Source organism: Orcinus orca, chromosome 8, assembly GCF_937001465.1.
Source record: "Orcinus orca chromosome 8, mOrcOrc1.1, whole genome shotgun sequence".
Lineage (NCBI taxonomy): Eukaryota > Metazoa > Chordata > Mammalia > Artiodactyla > Delphinidae > Orcinus > Orcinus orca.
In genome coordinates this window covers 15,428,383-15,449,666 of record NC_064566.1, presented here as the reverse complement: position 1 = coordinate 15,449,666, position 21,284 = coordinate 15,428,383, and the positions used below count along the sequence as shown (strand labels likewise).

Here is a 21,284-nt window from a genome sequence, read left to right as displayed (position 1 = left end):
GTCCAGGCTGCCCCTGTTACCGGTTCCTGCCCAGACCCGGACATTTGAGGTCCCTGGTGGGAAGGGGGGTCTGGCCACGGTCCCCCTCCCACCTCAGCTCCTGGTTGCTCTGAGGACTGTGCCTGCCCTCCAGATACACGATACAGAATTTTCCAGCCTCTCAGGCCTCGGTGCCCCTGCCTTGTGGTTCAGCCTGAATGCCCTCAGCTCATCCCTTATCTCCTGATCTGCATCTTCCTTGTCCCTCCAGACCCAGTTCTAGCCGCCTTCTTCCCTGTGGCCAAGCCAACTCAACTGTCTTGGGTTCTGTCCAATGAGTAAACTGGCTAACAGGGTTAGATAACTCACCAGGGTGGCCATGAGAGCAGGGACTGTGGTTCCATTGGGCCCAAGCCCTGGGGGGTCTGCCAGACTGGCAGGGCTCAGGGCGCTGGGTCTGCCTGGGCTGGGGACAGCTGAGTCCCTCAGGGTCAGCCTCAGACCTGTGACTCATACTTTGGCCCCCCTCCCCCCCGCCCCACCCGAGCAAGCCACTTCTCTTCTCTAACCACTGGCTTCTTTATAAAAATAAGAAAGCTGTCTTCCTCACCAACCACTGTGAGGCTGGCATGAGATGCAATATGCAAAACACCTGCCGCTGATGCCTCGTGGGTTCCAGGTGCTCGGGAAGTGCAGCTCCCTCCCCTTGCCTGCAGTCAGCTTGGGTTTCATTCCTCCTCCACCCACCCAATCCCCTGGGATGGGTGTCTGGTTGGGCATTGGTGTCAGGCCTGAACTCTATCTTCTCTAGCTGGGAGGTATTCGAGGCAGATAACAGGGGAAGGATTGGGCAGAGGGACAGAATTAGCTCCAAACAGGCTCTGCCAGCCTCACGTTGTGAGCCTGGGCACAGTACCTCCTGAGCCTCAGTTTCCAGGTCTGTGGAGGGGGCATACGTCTGTGACCTGTGTTCTCAGGGTCACACAGGGCTTCCTGGGAGAGCTGGAGGAGTGGGGGTGGGAATCCAGGTGACCTGAAGTGCTGCGTGCTCCCTCGCAGGAGCCTGGAGTCCGGCCAGTCCCAGTTCATTTCCATGTCCGCTTTCCTGCTGCGACACAGACAGCCCCCTTTCCCTCTGGCCACCTGGAGGCTCACCAGGCTGCTGTGCTCTTGGCTCTGGGCCTGGCGTACGGGGTCACCATCCGTCTGGACTCGTTTCTTCCTGTGCAGCTCAGGGAGCCGGCCCAGGCCTGAAGCCCTGCCTGACTCAAGGTCCCTGCGCTGAGAACTCTCAGAACCCCACCCCTGGCCCCTGGGGCTCGCTGGGGGCACAGACCCCTTCCAGTAGGACCAAGCCCCTTTCCTTTCCGTTTCTGTCTGTCTGCACACACCCCTCCTACCTCTCTATGGCCTGGAACCTTCTCGCGGTGGTAATAATCACCATGGTTCCCTTTGTTGTGCTGGAGCATTCTGACTCCTCAAGCCTGTCTCCTCCCTGTAAGGTAGGAGTGAATCGCTGTCATCCCAGAGAGGGGAAAGGACTTTTCAGAGCCCGCAGTGGGGACTCACGACCTCTCTGCCCAGCCCCGTACCCCAGCCCTCAGTGTAGGCAGGCCCCTGGAGTTGGGAGTGGGAAGTGGGTTGAGAGGAGGCGAGGGTGGCGGAGTCCTAGGTCTCCAGGGTTGCAGGGGCAGTATCCCTGCTTCTGGGGCTGGCGTAGGGACTGTCCCCATTGCTGAGGGGGGGAAGTTGAGGTTTAAGGGAGAGGAATGAGATAGTGAGGACCTGGCTGGGCTTTGGTCTTTCCTCCCCAGGGCTTGAGTTGGGGGGATTCCATGGGGCTGTGTGGGACCTGGGTACTCATTGTGCCTTAGGTGCTGCGGGCTGAGGTCAAGTCCCTCACCCTGCCGCAGCTCCCGTAGGGCCTGGGAGTGGCTCCAGCACCTTTCTGGTGATGAAGACCCAGCCTGCTCACGAGTCTCCGGAGGGGTGCGTGCGTGTGTGTGTGTGTGTGTGTGTGTGTGTGTGCGTGTGCGTGTGCGCGTGTGCGTGTGTGTGTGTGTGTGTGACGGGGTGGGTGTGTTTGTCCAGGCACCGCTTGGCGCTCCCAGAATCTGGGGGAGGCCAAGGCTAAGAAGAATGGTCTGGGGAAGGGATGGGCCATTGTTGAAGACTGGGGGCAGGAGGGTGGTGAACACCCCGGGTGGGCTGCAGGGCAGAGCTGGGCTGGCTCCCAGGGTGGGGTCCTGCCTGGGCCAGCGAGGCCTGCGCGCCAGGTGAACTTCTGCTTCAGGCCCCCCCTGGGGGCTTCCCGTGGAGACCAGAGAGGGCCTGAGGTCTGTGGGCTGGAGCCCTGGCTGCATGGGAGGCTCCCTTCACCTGGGATCTGTCTGTCCTTCTCTGCCTGCCATTCTCTGTCTCTCTTCCCTCATCTCTGCCTCTGCCTCTCTCACTCTCCCCTGCCTCTCTTTTTACCTGCCTCACAGCCAATGCCCCCTTCAGTCTCCCATGCCTCTGAAGCCAGAGCATCTCTGGAGGGTGTAGCAGGTGTTGAGGCCCAAGGCCACCCTGGCTGAGCCCAGTCTAGGGGAGCTGGAGCCGTCCCAGCCCCGCTCCTTAGCAATCCCTGAGGACCCAAGAGGCCCAGGGAGCCCTGGACAGGGATCCCTGACAGGCTGTGCTGGTCTCCTCTGTGACCCGCTTTCCTGCCCCAACTGCCAGGTGTCCGGGTGGGTTAAATGGCCGCCGCCCTGCCTGGGAACTTGGGGCTTGGGCTCTGCCTGCCATGTGGGAGGTGCAGCCCTTCCTCCCAGCCCCGGAGGGCCTGGACCCCTGCAGCTAACTGTGGAAATGGGGACCCCGGGCCACGCCTTGCTGGAGCCAGGTGCCCGCCACGGGGAGGACTGGCCGTGCTGGAGTCCGGGCCCTGTGTCTGGAGTGAGTGCCCTGGGTGCGCTGAGGCCCTCAGGATATGAGAGGGAGAGGCCTGAGAGCTGGTCTCAGAAACAGGGAGGGACGGACAGAGGGGAAGGCTGGAGGAAGCCACCAGCAGAGAGAGGGACAGGTACAGAGGGGAAGAGACTGGGGAGAAGGAGGGACTGAAGGACAGAGTGGGGAGGGCCCAGAGGCCCTGCAGTGCCCCCTCCTCCCCTGGCCGAGTGGCCTCTAGCTGGGTCTCAGGTGGAAGACCCCCTCTACCCCCTACCCTGCACCTCCAAATTCTTGGAGTTACAGACCTGCCCTTGCCCTCCTCGCTCTCCATCTTTTCTGTGTTTTCCCTTCAGGACCTATGAGAGAAAACGTACCTGTGTATACCTGTGTGTGCAGCACTTTGCCTTTACTGTGTCTCACTCACCTCCCTCTCTGTCTGTCTCTCATCAAATGTCCCCAAAGCCAAAATAGCTCTTAAGCCTAGAAAGGTGCTGAGAAGTACAGCTTGGGAAGTAGGAAGTATTAGCCCATTTTACAGATGAGGGAACTGAGGCTCAGAAAAGTTAAGTGACAGTGATGGGTAGACAGAGCCAGGGTTTGAACCCACATCCGTCCGATGCCCACCCTAACTACTCATGCCAAGATGATTGGGGCTGCCAGATGGTGCTCCATGAGCATCTGTGCAGGAGGATGCTCTGGGAAGGCTGCTCGGAGGAGGTGGCATCTCAGGGGCCCCATCTCTTCCTTCCTGAACCCAGGATCTGGAGGGTGTGTGCTGTGACTGCTGCCATGTGAGGTCCCTGATTAGAGCCCCCCTCCTTCTCCCTAATCACCCTGCCACCCTGCGGAGGGCCCACACCCAGCTCCCAGCCTCCCCACACCCAGCTCCCAGCCTCCATCTCCGCAGCCCTGACCCAGAGGGTAACCCTTTGTTAGCCACCTGTGCCCAGCTGGCCAGGCCCCGGGATGGGTGTGTGAGCTGGTCCCTGATGCCTAGTGCCTTCCCAGAGTGTCTTCAGTTGGCTGGGTCTGGAGGCTGTGTTGTGAAACCCAGTTAATGTAGGTTGGGCCTTGGTGAGGTTATTTTAATTACGTATCATTTATAACTTCATTTCTGCAGGCAGTGCAGCATGACAGTAATGCTCAGGGGCTCTGGGTCAGGTTTTGGGGTTCAACTCCCAGCCCTGTGGTCTGTGTAACCATGGGCAAGTCCCTTCACCCTGAGTCTCAGTTTCTTCAACTGTGAAATGGGGTTAAAAGCAGTACTTACCTCATAGGGTCATTGCAAGGATAAAGTAAGCCACGTGAAGCGCTTAGCACAATCTCTGGCAAATAGTAACTGTAAGAACATTGGCTTTTGTTATTATCGAATACCGAGGGCTGTGTTCTGAAGAGCCCATCCTGTCCCACAGAGGAAGAGCTGGAGTCGAATACTGAGGGCTGTGTTCTGAAGGGCCCATCCTGTCCCACAGAGGAAGAGCTGGAGGCTGGGTAGAATCCCCGTGCTGCTTTATGGTGATGCTGGTGTGTAATTGCTTAGTTTCCTGTCTCTGCCTTCTCCAGACTGAGCACTCCCTGAGGGCAGGGATGGGTTTCATCCATCCACTTCCTGTGTCCAGCTCCGGCCCAGCCAGAGTTGGGGGGGGGTGTCAAAGAACTGCATTGATTCAGGATGGAAACTGAGCAGAGATGGCCTCTTGGGAGCCCTCTGGGAGGGCAGCCCCTCAGGCCTTCTGACCCATGAGCGGTTCTGACCCCCTTGAGGTCGCCTCTGAGGGTTAGGCCTGGGTTTACTCACATCCTGGTGGTTCAGCCTGGCCCTCTGCACCCACCACTGCCATAGCTGGCTGGTGTAGGGTAAGAGTTCCACAGCCCCTGTGTGCTTGTTACACCTGCAGACACCTGGCCCCACTCCTGGGTACTCTGATTCCATGGGCTTTGATGCTGGGTGGCCCCATGTGAGAAGGCTTGGCAGTAAGGAGTAGTATCACAAAGCAGGTAGGACATTGGACTCCAGAGTCAGAGGGTCTGGAGGACAAAGTTCAGCTCGGCCACTGTCCTCCATGTGACTGGAGCAAGCGCCACCGCCTTCCTGAGCCCCAGACGCCCAGCTTGTAAAACAGAGATGATGAAGCCATGCTCTCCACATGGCGGGGGATGTGGGGTTAAATAAGATAAGGTCTGTGAAGCACCGTTCACATGGGGATGCTTTCATTAACATTCATTTCATCAGTCCTCCCTCTGCCTGACATCTATTTTCAAGTTCTTGGGTGACGATAACTTTCCGGGGTCAGTTTGTAGGAATCTTTGTGTGTCCCACATCTCAAGGGAGAGTCTCTATGCCTACCCTCCTCCTGCCACGTAAGGAAGGGACTCTTTGCCTAACATGACCTCTTCTCAGAGACTCCTGCCTCTGTCGTGCTTACTTTCTAGGCTTTGGCAAGCCGATTCCACCATCTTCCTGGACAAGCCTTGATATCCCTATTTTACAGATAAAGACACTGAGGCTCGGTGGGGTAGGCAGCTTGCCAAGGATTACACAGCTCTGTGAAATGGGATTAGAATGTAGGTCTCCCTCAATTCAAAGTCCATACTATGAACTGGTCCATTATTCTCCCTCCCACCATGGGGCTGGGGAGGGGTCCTCAGAAGGTAGTTGACCCCTGAGAGCCCACCTGGGAATCTGGGTCTTCTCGTTAGGGCCCCTAGACTGTGGGGCTCCTGGGCAGCCTCTCATATAGTCCTAAATATCTGTCTAACTTAGGGCTTCCCAACTGATGTACCCGAATGGCTGGTTATCTCCTCAGCCCTGGGAACAGAGCTCTGGGTGGGTCACCCCAGACCAGGCCCAGTGTTGTCTGTCCACATCAGGGCGCTGAACAAATATGTGTACTTCTCTACGTGTATCATGATGTGAAACACGTTGGGAAGTACTGACGGCTCTAACCAGTCCCCTCCCTGCCCTGTACAAATACACTCCCCAGAAGGGTGGGGATTCGTGGTCCTCTCTGGGCCTCAGTCTCTTCATCTTACAAGTGGAGACGGAAGTAGGTGATGTCCAAGGCCTTTCTAGCACTGTGAATCTGAGTGTACAAGCCTCAGAACCCGGGGTTGAGAGGGAGCAGGGTTTGCATGGGGCCCAAGCAGCCTGCAAAAAATAGGAAGGGGAGCCATGGAGAGGGAGAGGTCAGAGACTATGGCTCAACCTCAACTTGAACCTTTGGCTGCATTGGGCCAGGTGGGGAAGCTGCAAGTTTCAAAGTGTCTGCTCTCCCCAAAACTGCACCCTCTGTCAGAGTGGCCCCTTCTTCATGCTGAAAGCCCTCTGGTCTCATTGCTTGGGTTTCAGAGAAAAGCAAGGAAGGACCACATCTGTTGGCCTCATCAGCCAGTGAAGGAGCAGTGTGGCCAGGATTGGTGGGGCCGATCTTTTCCTTCCTGACGGAAGCCAAGAGTCAGGCCTCAGAACTGGGGTAAGATGGGGTGTCAGGCAAGCAGACTGAGGTGTGGCAGGGTGGAGCGGGCAGGCTCCACCATTGACCTAATTCACTTTGGCAGCAGGTGAAGAGAAAGGAGCTCTTGTCTCAGGTCAGACCTGAAGTTCAATCAGGGCTTAGCCACTTACTTGTGTGACCTTAGGCAAGTCACTGAACCTGAGTCTCAGTTTCTTCATCTGCTAAATAGGGGTAGTAATATCTCAGGGGGTTGTTACAGAGATTAAACGAGAGACAGTGGGAATGGCATTATACAAATGAAAAAGTGCTGTCACTCTACAGCCATAGTCTGGCCAGGGTGGCTGGTGGCCTGCATTCCTCTGCTACCCCTGGCCTCCTTCCCCCAAATGTCAGGGGTCAGTCCCAGCTTCAGGCTGTTAAGGTCCTCAGGAGAACAGGAGCCTGTCACACCGGCTCCTGGGATCATTGCTCCTTGGGTTCAGCCTCTATAAGACCAACAGGAGGCCTTGGGCTCCAAAATCCTGGGATTCCTGGGGACGTCTGATCTGGATGTGTTTCTTCCACCCCATGGTGTTGGTGGTGGTGGCGTTTGCTCACTTGCGTTGTGAGCAGCTGACAGTGCCCCCAGAGGTCTTTACTTGCCCCATCTCAGTCCCCCAACAACCCTACGAGACAGGGGGTCCTGCTAGTATCCCCATGTTAGAGATGAGACGTTGGCCTCAGAGAGAGGTTCAGTAACTCCCTTGCTTAAGGTCATACAGGAGGAAGCAGAGCTGGGATTCAAACCTAAGTCTTGAAGGAAATGTGAGATCCTAATCGTGCTTTATGGCCTCCTGATTTTCTGGTTGCCAGGGTAAGAGCTTTTTTTTTTTTTTTTTTTTTTTAATTTATGTTTGGCTGCGTTGGGTCTTTCATTGCTGCACACGCGGGCTTTCTCTAGTTGTGGCGAGCAGGGGCTAGTCTTTGTTGTGGTGCGTGGGCTTCTCATTGCGGTGGCTTCTCTTGTTGCGGAGCACGGGCTCTAGGTGCACAGGCTTCAGTAGTTGTGGCACGCAGGCTCAGTAGTTGTAGCTTGCGGGCTCTAGAGAGCAGGCTTAGTAGTTGTGGCGTATGGGCTTAGTTGCTCCGCGGCATGTGGGATCTTCCCGGACCAGGGCTCGAACCCGTGGCCCCTGCATTGGCAGGCAGATTCTTAACCACTGTGCCACCAGGGAGGTCCCGGGTAACAGCTTTTTATTTTTATTTTTCTGTTTTAACAACAAGGGGAAAAGGTAAGACCCAAGATGGAAAAATAAGGTAGTAGGAAGGTCAAAAAGCCAGCCCCTGGAGTCAGCATGGGTTTCAGGAAACACATCACCTGTCACACATGAAAACAAACACAGCCACCTGTGACCAGTCTCTTTTCACGGGCAATCGGGACAAAGTCCAGAGAACTGCAGAGCTGGGTGGCCAAGAACCAGCTTGCAGGTGGAGTGTCTGCTGACAGGCAGGTTTCCAGAGTAGAACAGCCAGGCCAGGCTTTCTCACTCCACTTTCTATCCAAGCTGACTGAGCTCCCACGGGATCAGTTGTCTGACTCACCAAACTGGCTGGACGTCCAGGTCTCAGGCAGGCCCCTGAGGCACAGCCCGGAGGCTTAGGGACAGAGGCCCCCCACCCTGTGGAGGGCAGAGGCCTCCTTCCTTAGGGGGCCCAGCCCTGCCCTGTTTCACCCCACCCCCCTGCCTGAGAGCAGCAGTAGTTACTCTCTGGCACAGAAGCCTCCAGGCTGGGCATGTATCTGGAGGCTGGATCTAGGCCCCCAGAGGGCTTCAGACTGTTGGTCATGAAATCAACAACTTCCGGATAATCATCATCGTCATCGTCATTGGTGGCTTTTACTTGACACGAGGTGCCAGGCATTTTATGGATGCTAACTCGTGTAAGCCTCACCATAGCCCATTATTAAGTCCATTTCACAAGTGGGAAAGTTGAGGCAGAGGGGTGAAGCGATTGCCCAAAGCCACACAGCTGGTAAGATGTGGCAGATTTGGCATCTTCAGGCGGAGAGAGTGGGAGGGAGGAGGGGGCCAGGGGGCCAGCATGGATCGAGCCCTGCTAGGTGCTAGCCTGATTACAGTTCACCTTCACACCTGTGAGGGGTGGGTGGGTTTAGTCTCCCCATTCACTGATAAGGAGGCAGCTCTGTAGGTTACGTGGCCCATATGTAGCAGATCCGGGGGTGGGAACCAAGGGCTGCTGTGTGACTCTGAGTCCATTTCTCCTTCAATCTCTATGCGGAAGGCCTGGTGAGCTGGGGCAGGACAGCAGATGGAAAGAGAAAAGCCTGGACCAGGAATGTGCAGGTCCTCCACTGTGTGTGCAGCCCTGATTTTGCTCTGTGACCTGTGGTCTCCTGCTTTCTCTGGCCCCTCTGAGAAAGGCAATGATCTCAAAAGTCTTCTGCACAGTGGATATCGCTCTCTGATGAAGGATGCGGGCAATGTGCCTTCAGGAAGTGGAGGATGGAGTAGAGGTCCAGGAAGCTTCATGTGAGTTTCTCCCCGGCCAGGACCTGCTGCACCAGGGACCCCAGGCCTTCCTGCATCCCACTCAGAGCAGAGGGACCAGGCCATGCTGGGTCTCAATACATGAGAATCCCCTGGGAAGCTTAAAAAAAAAAAACCCTATGCCCAGGCTGCACCCCAGGCCAATTAAAGCAGGATCTCAGGGGCTTGGGGCAGGGGATTGGCGGGGCAGGCACCAGCACGTTTTAGAGCTCTCCGGATAATTTTAATGTATGGCCAAGACTGGGGGCCACTGCTCTCAAGCAACTGGGAGACGGGGAAAGTAAGTCCTGGCTTTCCAGGGTTAGTGGCCCCCTGAAACTGGATGAACGCATGCGCCTGCCTGTCTTCATGCATCTTTATAGAGAGAGGGTTCACGGCTTCTATCGGGCGTTTCTGACCCAAAGGAGATTAAAATCCAGTCCTGGGAGGAAGCAACCCCTCCCCACAAACCAATGATGTCATTTTTAAGGCCCAGAATCCTCCAGTTGCAGGATCAAAGTTGGTTTTTCTTATCTCCTCTAAGAAACCTTTCCTGACCTCCCCAGACTCCCCTTTCTGTTCCTTCTTCCTGCAAATACACATCCAGGGGTTACTACGTGCTAGGCACTGTCCTAGGCTCTGGGGTACGGGGCAAGTGAGACAGACGCAGCCCCTCCCCTGAAGGAACCATATTCTCATGGGGGCTCCGGATACCCCAGTGGACCAGTAGGATGACTGCAATGAGCAGGGTCATGTGACAGGCTCAGGTGTCAAAGCCGCTGTTCCTTACAGTTCTCAGGGAAGCCCCCATACCCGAGTCTGATGACTTGCGTAGGGCAAGGACAGGCGGCTGTGCATGGGCATATTTTGGTTCTAACGCGCAGCTGGAGTTGAGGCCCGCTGTATAGATCAGGTGTTCGGGTAGGGCCTCTGGGAGGAGTAGCTCAGTCTACTTATAGGAAGGGAAGGAGCCAGCCAGGGGCTTTGGGGGAAGATGCTCCTGGCAGAGGAACCGTGAGGGCAAAGGCGCTCAGGTGGGCAGGGGCCTGGTGTACAGAACAATAAGAAAGAGTGGCCTTAGGGATGAAGGTGGGATGGGGAGGACGGAGGTGCTGAGGACCGAGGAGGGGCAGGGCCAACCAGGCAGGGCCCCGCTGGCCACATAAGAGTCTGGATTTTATAGCAAAGTGTCAGCTACATTGCCATTGGAGGGTTGCAGGCAAGGGAGTGACAAGATCTAGTTAGCATTTTTCAAAGAGCCCTCCCTGCAGTGTGCATAACAGCTTGACAAGGGCAGGAGTGGAGCCTGTGGCCAATCAGGGAGCTGCACTGGTCCAGGGGGAGGTGAGGCATGGGGCCGGGAGAGGTGGTGGATTGGAAGAGACGCATATGGGCTGTGGGATGAGGGGAATGAGGAAGAGACCCGAGCATGGCCCTCAGGTGCTGGGTCTGAGCCAGCTGGTAGGTCGAAGGGCCGTGCATCTCCTCGCCTCCTTTGAATCCTGCAGCACTTAGAGTCCAGGAGCCCTGGCCCCCAAGGGACTCTCAAGGGCCTAATGTGTATTCCACGTGATGTTAGGCTGTTGAGTGAAAGGTGGTTTTAAGTCAGCAGTGTTTACTGTCTGGTGTCTTGGAGACACTAAGTGTCTCATGTACAGTGACTCGGGGAGAATTGGCGCTCCACAAACTTGGTGACAGAAAAGACTCTTGTTCTTAAGGGCGTGTCTTCTAGGACTTGTGTTTGGAAGAACTACTGTGGAAAATGCTGCTGCTCTGGTCCCAGCCTGTTGTTTGACCGTTGAGGAGGCAGGTCTGGGACGGGGGGTGGGGAGGTCTGGGGACAGTCCGGGGACAGTCACCTGTGCTGGGTCTCAAACAGCACGTCCCATCAGAGCAGGCGCCGAGCACGAACCCTGGACTTGAGGGGCTGCACCACCACACCACTTGGTTTCCCCAAGGCTATTCAGGGACACCCAGGTTCTGGGGTCAGGCTGGAGGGCTCCTCACCCAACCTCAAGTGAAGGATAAACCAACCTCCTACTCTGCAGGAGTGGACTCACAGAGCCCCAACACAGACAAGAGGTTCTCTTAAAGAAGGGGATCTTCCCCAGGGGCTCCGGGGAAGGCGAGGGAGCCTTGCTTGTGGGCCCTGGCATGCAGAGGTGGCTCAGGGTGCTCACCCTACACATCCCCCACCCCACCCCTTGGGGGAAGACAGAAGAAGGCTGAAAAGAGAGTCTCAGCTGATTTAGGGGCAGTGGAGCTCAGACTCCCTTTGTGTGACTGAGTACTTGAAAGTCTTGGTGTTCTATGTGGAAGTTCCTTCCCCTCCCCTTCACCTCTCCATCTATCCACCCAGCCATCCCTCCACTCATCCCTCCTTCCATCCACCCATCCCTCCATCCCCCATCTATCCCTTCATCCATGTACTCATCCCTCCTTCTCTCCCTCCATCCCTTCCTCCATCCATGCATCTAGTCTTTCATTCAGCAAATTTGTTGGGAGCCTACTTTGACCTCGTAAATAATACATAGTCTCTCCCCTCAAGCTATCACAGTCCACGGGGGAGACGGGCAAGTAAGTAGAAAATTACTGTACAGCATCATGAGTTATAATAGTAACCTCCACTTATTGAAAACCTACTCCATGCCAGGCATTTACCCACATTATCTAATTTAATCTCTGGGCAAATCTGCCAAAAAGGTTTTATTTTCCTCTTCTCACAGATGAGTTAGTTGGGATTCAGAGAGTTTAAGTCACTTGTCCAAGGTCACACAGCTAGGAGGTGATAGAACATCATTCAAACCCAGGCAGTTTGATGCCAGAGCCCATCACAGGAACTGCTCTAGTATCCAGTGCCATTGGAAGGAAGCAGAGGGGGAGGGCTCCTAACCAGCATATGTGTTGGTGGGGAGCGTGTGGCCCTGATGGTGGTGACAAGGGTGGCTGGAGTAGGAGGTGTCCTGGAGGAGGTGGATGTCTGAGGTCTGTATTAAAGGATGAGCAGGAGTTAGTAAAATATTAGTAGCATAATAATTCCATTGTATAAACTGAATTGGCATAAAATTATATATTTGGTCAATTTAAATTGGAGTTGCTTAGAAATGGTCAGTTTACCTGTATAGAGTATAACATAAAATCAGCACCTCCTTCCTACTGCTCACAGAGCTGTCAGTGCCTGTTCCAGAATTTTCCAAATAAGATGTACTTGCATCTCGTTCCCTTGTTTTGTGGCTTTCCAGACATCCTCACAGGAAAGCATGGGCAGACCTTCTAGTGTTTCTGCAAAGCACAATATTGGGAGACTCTCTCTTTGTTTAGTTTCATGAGCAAGTGAAACGCTCACCCTTCACTCCTTCCACAAGTGCCGATAAAGACGCTTACCCAGCTCCAGCTCACCCAGCCCCGACTGTGCGAGGCGCTGATCTCACTTTTCTTTATAACAGGGGGTTCAGTTGGGAAACGAGGCCCTGTGAGTCCTTTCTCTGTGGCTGTGCGTTGGCAGAGCTAGGATTCGAACCTTTGTCTATTCGATTCCTGCCGCCCAGCTCGTTCTCCCCGAAGATCCTGAGCTAATGGCAGTCCTGATCCTTGCCACCTTTTACAGACACTTGTGTGTGTGCCATGTGATCCTCTGCCCCAGGGGCCTGCAAACTTCTTCCATAAAGGGCCAGGCAGTAAATGTTTTAGGCTTTGCGGGGCAGTGGCCTCTTGTCATAACCGGCCCACGCTGCCGTTGCCTGTGACAGCAGCTGTGGACAATACAGCTGGGTGCCAATACAACTGAACTTATTTATTTTAATTTTCCGTGTTACAAAATAGTCTTTTTATTTTTTCCCATCTATTGAAAAATGAAAAATCTGTTCTTAGCTTGCAAGCCGTACAGAATAGAGGCGGTGGGTTGGATTTGATCCACAGGCCCCACCTGGCTAATCCCTGCTGAGGTTCAGGCCTCAGGGTGGGCGGGCAGAGCTAGAGCGTAACCCCGGGCCCTCTGAATCCGACTTTGGGGTCTCCTCGGGGCTTGGTGGTGGTTATGGGCTCCCTGAGGTTGATGCCAGACCCCATCACGGGGCAACCTGGATACGTCCCCAGACTGAGCTGACTCCCAGCCCTTCGTGGAACCGCCCAGCTTCTGCCCAGTATGGAGAACGTGTTCATCTCCTGCTCCCTGTTTCTGTGAGCGGGGAATGTCAACACTTGCGGGGCAGAAACACTTCGTATCCTGGATGTTGGCCAACAGGCCCTGGAGCCACGCACCCCGGGCTCCGATTCTCAGCCCCTTCTCTTCCCTCAGGCCGTTCCCAGGTAGTCTCTGGGCCTGCCCTGATTGGCCAAGCCACCTGCCAGTCATGGGGCTGCCTGGCTCCTGTTTTAGTGTCTGAACCCACCCAGCTGCCTCCTGGAGAGGCGGAGGCGGCCTAAGGGGCCAGGAGGCCTGGGTTCTGTCCTTGCTGGTCCATGTGGCCTTGGGCAAGCTGCTTCACCGCTGTGAGCTTTAGTTTGCTTGTAGGATGCTGAAGGGCCTTCTTTGCCCTACGCCTACTTCAGTTTGTGTGAGTGACAAGAGGCCAGCAGGGTTGCCCGGAGAATCGGGGGATACCAGCCCAGCAGCCTCTGCCTCCTTGCCCACACACCAGAGCTCCTTTGAGCAGTGACCTTGGTGCTCACCACCTACCTGGACAATGGAATCCCAGCCATCCCCAGAGACCCCTTTATACAGCTTGGCCGCTCTCCGGAAGGCAGCCCTTCAGAGATCTTGACCTCGGGAGTTACCACTGCCTAACGAGCTATGTTTCTCGGGCAAGTTACCTCATCTCTCTGAGGCTGTCCCCCCACCCCCTGCTTCCCAGGACAGGAAGACCTTCCTCACCTTCTGGGCAGGTCGTGAGGATTAAAGGGATGACACATGCCAATGGCTGTCCAGAGCAGATGCTGTTCAGGGGGAGGCCAGGTGTTCACTGTTGTGAACAGTGAATAAGAACTGCCTCTTTCTGAACACCCGCCGCCCAGCAAGGCTGCCTCAGACACCCAGCCTGAGCGGAGGATGTGGGAGCCAGAGAGTGGAGAAACTCCCTTGCCTGTGCAACACGGCTGGCGGACATCAGTTACCAAAGGACTGTTTCAACACTTCTCCAATTTCACAAGAATGCAGCCGGCGTCCCGTTCCCGCTGCTGCCCGCTCAAATGCTGTGCTGGAGTTCTTCTGGGGAAATGATGATTTATCTATAAGCTGCTTGGGGCTGAGAGACTCAAGCAGGTCCCTGATAGGAAAGAAAAACAGGCCTCCTTTGGTGAGAGACTCCTTCCTCTCTTGCCGTTTCACTCCGCGCCCGTTTACGAAGCGCCTGTGGTTGTCAGGCGCTGCGCTGGGAAGGGAGAGAGGAAACAAAGCTCTCCTTCATGTGGACCATCCCCAGCAGGCCTTCCTGGGGCCAGGCCTGGGTTCAGGATCTCAGATCTCTGGATCTCCTGACACGGGGCGGGGGTGGGGGGAGGGCACGGAGGGGAAGCCCTTGTTTTCTCCCCCTCTGGGCCTGGGGGAAGCCCCAGGTGGAGTTGCTGAGGCCAGACTTCCCTGGTTCTGAGTCACTGCTGTCCCCGCATTTCTCAGACCCAGGTCTTGGACCCTGGAGCCTGGAGGAGTGTTCAGTCTCATCTCCCCACGTAGCTCTTGGATTCCCTGTAAGGCTTTAGTCAGATGTTGCTTCCATGCCACTTGTGACGGGGTGCTCGTGGCCAGGCCGTCTTTTGCTTTGTTGGAGGCTTTGCTTCGTGCTGTGCCCGAGTCTCCCCCTTAACTCCCCGACCCCGGTCGCTGGAGGTGTAAAGTCGAAGCTGGGCTCCCACTTGGCAAAAATGATGCGAGAAGGGCGAGGGGACCTCCGTGTGGACAGGGGAGAGTCACAAGGCTTAGGACTGCCTTGCACCCTTGCAGGAGGAAGAAGGGATAAAGCCCATGCCTTGGGCCCTCTGTTCCCTCTGCTCAGTGGCCTGCTTCTCCCCACCCCCCAGCCCAGCTCTGCCCACACAGCTGTCCCAGTCCAGCTGTCTCGGCCCCAGCTGCCTGTGCTGGCTCCCTTAGCCCCATGGGGCCTGAGGGCCATGGCCATTCCTGGGGTTTCTGGCCTCAGGGAGCCTGAGGGTCTCCTCCATAATTTTCCTCTAGGCTGAGCCCTGGTGAAGTCGCTGACTCAGACCCCAGCTGCCACCTACCCCCCACACCCTACTGCATGGCTTTGGGTCAGTCATCTAAACTCTCTGGGCCTCCGGGTCCCCTGAAACAGGACCTGACCTTAGTACCTACCTCATGAGGTAGTTGGGGGGGTGGTGAGCTGGGATGATCTGGGGCCGGTGGGTCTGGGGTACCCACCAGCATTGATTCCCTCTTCTCTCCCCAGCCCCCAGCCAGGTCCCGCCCCGCGCTGACCGACCTGCCTTCTCCGCAGCGAGCTCCCGGACCAGCAGGATGGGGTCATCCTGCATCAAAGTCACCAAATACTTCCTCTTCCTCTTCAACTTGCTCTTCTTTGTAAGTATGACCCGTGCTACCCAGATGCCTCCAGAAGAGATGCTCCTCCCGGGCACGTCCCAGTCCAAGACCCTCCAGCCTGGGGATGGTGCTGGGGTGTGGCTGGGGCCAGGGGGCTGAGGCCAGACTGTTGGAAATGGAAGCAGGTGGGAGCAGTGAGGAGATTCCCAGCGTTCCCAGCTGGCTGGATGGCAGAGCACTGGATGGCTCCCCCAGCCTTCCCCCTTCCTGGAGCACCGAGCCCGCCACACCCGGGCTCTCAGGGCCGGAGGTGGGCGTGGGGAGAGGAGAACCCCCGGGGCGTCCCCTGACTCCTCATCGGGAAGTTGTAGGGGAGCCTCTGGGATCTTTCTCGTCCTGTCCCGACTCTCCATCCTCCTCCGCCCACTCTGAAGAACTTGCCTGTTAACACGTCTGGGTCTCAACTGCCCCCATCACACTCCCACCCACACGGTGGGGGGTGTCTCTGGAGCTCCCAGAGAGTGGGCAAGAGGAGGCTGGGCTCTGGGCCGGGGTGAGGACACAGTGGTCCTTCCCCAGACCCACCCTGGCAGGCGTCACCCGGTCATGAGCCCCGGGGCCGCCCAGATATAAGCTCTGTGCACATCTGGGGCAGCTTTTCCTGGGGCCCCAATTTTCCTCTCTGGTTTGGCAAGACAGACTCCTGCCTTGGAGTTGCCAGGATGATGGAATGAGTGTGTGTGTGTGTGTGTGTGTGCGTGTGCGAGATTATGTGTAAGTATATATGTGTGTGAGTATATGTGAGGTTATGTGTGTGTGTGAGTGTGTGTATGTGTGAGTATATATGGCTGTGAGGGTGTGGGTGTGTGAGCGGGTGTGTGTGTGAGTGTATGAGTGTGCATGTGTGAGAGTGTGAGTGTGTGTGATGGGGGTGGGGCTGTGGGGAGAGTGGCCTGGAGGGACCTTCAAAGGAGTGCTGCTGGGGACTGTGGCCTCTCATGGTGTTGGTTCACCCTATACTGTTAAAAACATCAGATTTTTTAATAGGATATTTATTATGATTCAATTTTAGTTTTTAAAATGTACACATACATGAATATTTTTGAGAGGAGAAGAAAATACCTCCAAATGTTAGTGTTGGGATTCCTGGGAATTTGGGTTTTATTCTTTTTGCTTCTCTGCAGTTTCCAAATTTTCTACAACAGACATGAATTTCTTGTAGAAAAAAGAAGTTTTACATTACAAGTTACATAGGATTATAGAAAGTTTGGAAAATAAAGAATCTTTCTAAACTCCCCCTCATAACTTTAACCCAACACACAGATACTTACAAGTGTGTTCCTGGCACACACAAGTACACCCACGTGCACACACACACACATACGCACATGCACGTGGACAGCCCTGGTGTTGCCTGCCCTACTGGTCGTCCACCTTGGCTCCGACCCCAGCTCCCTCTCAAGGATGGCACTGGGGCCCCACTGCAGCTCTGGCCCTCCACTGATGGCAGCCAGGCCTGGGCACCTGGGTTTCCCAGCTTGGCGGTCAGGTCCCTCCCAGCTGGGCCAGGCTTCTGGAAAAAAGTGGCTGCCCACACAGGCACGCCTTTCCTGGCAGGCACTTGGCTCCCAGGCTGAGGCCCAGCTTTAAGGGCCAGCTGGCCAGGGTGGGGTGGGGAGTGTGGGAGCCCTGTGGTTCTGTCCCTGGGGCTCTAGGGACTGGAGGGAGGAGTCTGGGCTATAGCCTAGGAGGTGGCAGGGCTTGGGGTTCAAGGGCACAGACACCCCTCTCCCCCCATGCAGTGGGAGGGAGGGAGGTAGAGACTTCATGGAGAAAGGGAGAGGGGTTGATGGTTTAGGGCCAAGACGTCCCTTCTGCTCCCAGTCTCGCCTATGGAGCCAGAGCCTAGAGGAGCCTCCCTTGGGCCCGAGCTCTGGGGACCGGTCTCGCTTGGCCTCCTCCCAGCCACTCCAGGGTCCTGGGGGGCAGGTGTTCACTCCCTGTGTGCTGGGGCCCAGGACGGGGCCCATCAGGATGGTGGTGGAGGGGGTGTCGTGGGGGAGAGGGGAAGCTTTTATCACAGGAGGGAAAGGAAAGAGTGAGAGGAGACTCTGTGTGTGTGTGTGTGTGTGTGTGTGTGTGTGTGTTCATTCACAAATACTTCTCCACCAAATGTGTCTTTGACACCCCTGTGTATTCAGACCCCGTCCTGGGTGCCGGCTAGACATTCGCCAGCAGGAGAGCCGCGACTTCTTCACTCGCAGGGCTTATGTTCTGGGGGGTGATGGGCTTCGATCAAATGCTCACTCCAATGGATGATAAAATTGCAGTTCTAGGCGCTCCTGGGAAAGATGGACATGGCCCCTAAGAGAGAGCAGATAACAAGGCACTTGACCTTGTCAGGGTGGTCAGCAAGAGCTGCCTGGAGTTCTGTGTGAGGCTGGGGAGAGCGGGGTCCCGGCAGCAGGAGCGGAAGTCCAGCACAGGGGGAGGGGGCCAGCGCGTGCCTCTCCGGGGCTTGGGCGGCGTAGCCCTTCCAGGAAGGATCTGGGTCTTTGTTTCACGCACAGTGGGAAGCGGTTACACGATTGAACTCGTGGTCTGGCAGAATCACTCTGGTTGCCGTGTGTGCTCATGCATGCACGCGGGTACACGTGTACCTCCTCGCCTTCACTCCCTCCGGACCCCAAACTCCCCAGAAAATTGCCCTGTCGTCAGCTTTTCTCAGATCCTAGGAGACCCTGAGGCCGCAGCTGCCGTGGCCGTTCTGGGGGTAGGACGCTGGCTGTGAGACTCCTGGCTCCTGTCGGGAGATTCTGGTGGGTCTGGGTGGGGTGGGTTAAGGTGGGTTTGTGGTTCCTCCCCCAGTCTGGTCGGCCCCCTGCCCTGGCCTCGTTTCTGGCTGTCCCGTGGCCTGGCGCTGATCCAGGCACACCTGGTGCTCAGGCCATAGTCACCAGACGTGCAGGGGAGCTGAAACGGCAGCGCCAGGTACTTCGCTCCCTGGGTTCCGGGAGGCGAGCCGAGGAGCCTGGCTGGGCAGTCTGGGATTTTACTCTCTTTGGGATTATATTTGCCCAGAGGGAAGTTTCTGCCCTGTCTTGAATTCTCTATTTGGGAGGACTGTTCCCCCTGCAGCCCTGCCCCGTGAGTGCAGGAGGTGAGCGGACAGGGGCTCCGCCACATGGGTCTGAGGTGGCAGGGGCAGACCACGGGCCAGCTGTGCTGTGAGGTGTGAGGCTGGGGTGAGCAGGGCTTCAGGAGTCTTTGGGAACCTGACTGCCGGGTCCTGTAAAGCCCACCTTCCTCCCCGCAAGCTGTGCAGTCTGAGGTGCCTGCACTTTCGGGTGGGGACTTCCTCTCCCCAGGGACTGGCTTTCTAGGCTAAGGCCCGGGACGGACCTGAAGTATCCCTGCAGCTGATGTGCCGACATCTGGCACAGCTGTATAGTCAGACCTGACTTGGAGCCCCTGATGAGTGAATTGGGTGACCTCGGGTGAGGTTAGGACCTCAGTTTCCCCATCTGTCAAGTGAGGACGATAACAGGGCCCATCAGACAAGGAGAGAGGAGGGGACAAGTGAGTGGCTGGGGACAAATGTGGGGAGGTCCTTGTACTTTCCTCTTCCTGGTCGTCAGCCGCTGTTGTCTTTAAGGAACCTGGGCCAGGGCGAGACGAGTGAGGCACTCACTGTGGGATCAGAAACAGCGCGGCACTGCATGACATCGGGGCCCCGCTCCTTTTCAAAAGGAAAAGTCAGGAACACCAAGCCTGTCTTTATTGAAAAGCTTGATATTTTGTTCATCATGATGGATTCTTTTCCCCCATGAATTTCCATTTCTTAAAAATGATTGCTATAAACTCGTTTATCTTGGTTCCTGCGTGTTTTTGGTGTCCCCTGAATTTTCACATGTGCGGCAAACGCCCCATTCACCTTACCCAGCGTCCCAGCTCTGGTGGTTAAGATCTGTAGAGCAAGGCTGGTAAACCCCTGGGACCCAGCGGCTCATCGCAGGCTGAGGGCGTTATCAGTAGCTGCTGCTCTTGCACCAGAGGTTACGGGATGGTGGCTGAGGCGGGGACCCAGGGCTGGTAGTAAAGGTGGGTGGGGACATGCTGGGACCCTGAAGGTGGGTTATCCCCCAGGTAGACCCAGGCCAGGCCCCAGGGAAAGGCCAGACTTATGGGGTGATGCAAGCCTCCCCGCCTCCATCCCCTCAAGGGAACCTATGCTTTTGCCGGGACTGCAGGCCCTTCCCCAGCCGTGGCTGGCTTAATGGGGTCTTGCTGGGCTGATCTTGGCTGGGGGAGGTGGGCTCCGGTTGTGGGTCTGCCCCCTGGTGGAGGGAAGAGAGGCAGGGAATACCTGGGCCTATGCCAGCCACCCTACCCCATCCCCACCACCATTCGTTTGCTTTTCTAATCCTGCCTTTACACAGTTGGGTTCATGAACTCACTCATCCGCGGGGGGCCCTCAGCACCTGGTGCGCCCAGGCCCACAGAGCTGCATGCAACCCAGCCCTGCCCTCAGGGAGCTCACAGTCTAGCCAGAGAGACAAGTGGCAGAGTTAAACCCAGAGGGAAAGGCTATTAAGGAAGTGTCCCACGGTGGTTGCCACACAGTAGAGGCCCCTTAGTCTGCCTGGGGGTCAGGAAGCCTCCTGCGGAAGGTGGCCTTGGAGCTGAGAGATCTGGAAGACGGGTTGGGCTCCAACGGTCATGTCCCCCGAGGGTTTCCCCACCCTGGCTTGTTGGGGAAGCTCCCAGCCCCCAGGCTGGGGCAGGGCCAGGAGATAAGTAGGAGGGTACAGGCTGCACCCCCAGAGCCGGTATGCTCAGGCTGACCACACGTGGGGGTAGGAGGGCCTCCCCACTCATGGCCCTGCTGTCTGGGTTGCTGGAGTTGGCTGGACTTGAGGTGCGGGGCCTGAGGCCACCCTGACATCCCTGGCCGGACAAGGATGTAGGCAGCTCCCCTGTTTCCCCCCGGCCAGGCTGCAGGGGCAGCTGGGAGCGGCCCCCACTAACTGCCCCTTTCTCCTTGCAGGTCCTGGGCGCGGTGATCCTGGGCTTCGGGGTGTGGATCCTGGCCGACAGGAGCAGCTTCATCTCTGTCCTGCGTAAGGACCCCTCTGCTCCGCCTGCCCCAGCTGCCTCTGAAAGGGGGCCGGGGCCGCAGGCAGGGCTGCTCCCACGAGTACTTGAACCTCAACGCCGTCCCTTTTCCAGCTGCCCTCAGGGCCTCGCTTAGGTCCTGCATGCTGACCATTCCACCTTGGGCCTCGCCCAGGTCCTGCATGCTGACCGCTCCGCCTTGGGCCTCTCTGCAGGGGTTTCCAGAAGGAATTTTCTCTCCCTCCCCAAACAAAGCTGCCGTTGTCTGGAGAACACTGGGTGGGGGATGAGAGAGGCTTGTTCTCCATCCTGGCCCCCTCCCTCTGCCCTGACCTGAGAAAGCCTCTTACACCCTCAGTTCTTCCATTTGCCGGCTCAGCAAAACGTGGCCAACAGCCCCTCCCCTTCCTAGTTCAGAAAAAGGGCCAGGAGTGGCAGATCGTCAGATATGCGTGAAGCGCCTACTGTGTGCCTGGCACCAGCCAGGTGGGTCAGGCAAGTGTGCTGACGAGGAGGTGCCGGGCCCAGTGTCTGTCGTTTGTGGTCATGATGTGCCAGGCATGGGGCCAAGCATTTGGCATAGATAAACTGTCTTAATCTCACAACAGCCCTGTGCAGTAGCAACTTCCTGCCTTACAAATGAAGAAATGAGGCTCAGAGAAGTAACGTCCCTCGCTCGAGTTCACCCAGCCTCTGAGTGATAGGTGTGGGACTCGAACCCCCAGAGCTTTGGTCCTTGGTAGGGGAAGCCCCTTGTCTCACTCTTGAAGCTGGAGGAAAAGA

The 21,284-nt window shown here is 56.6% G+C and overlaps 1 protein-coding gene across 8 annotated transcripts in view; it reads left to right on the top strand.

Annotated features, from left to right (window-relative positions):
- The window catches only part of CD82 (CD82 molecule), a 52,214-nt gene that overhangs the window by 12,115 nt on the left and 18,815 nt on the right, over positions 1–21,284 (top strand). For 5 of the 8 annotated variants that reach the window (XM_033411179.2, XM_033411199.2, XM_004264033.4 and 2 more), the window contains 2 exons: positions 15,343–15,425; positions 20,434–20,506. In XM_033411179.2, the coding sequence (XP_033267070.2) occupies positions 15,363–15,425; positions 20,434–20,506 (136 nt within the window). In that variant the 5' untranslated portion in view covers positions 15,343–15,362. Of the gene's footprint in view, positions 1–7,141; positions 7,219–15,294; positions 15,426–20,433; positions 20,507–21,284 lie in introns of those variants that run through there. The other 3 variants (XM_049714212.1, XM_033411192.2, XM_012538846.3) reach the window with 3 other exon arrangements.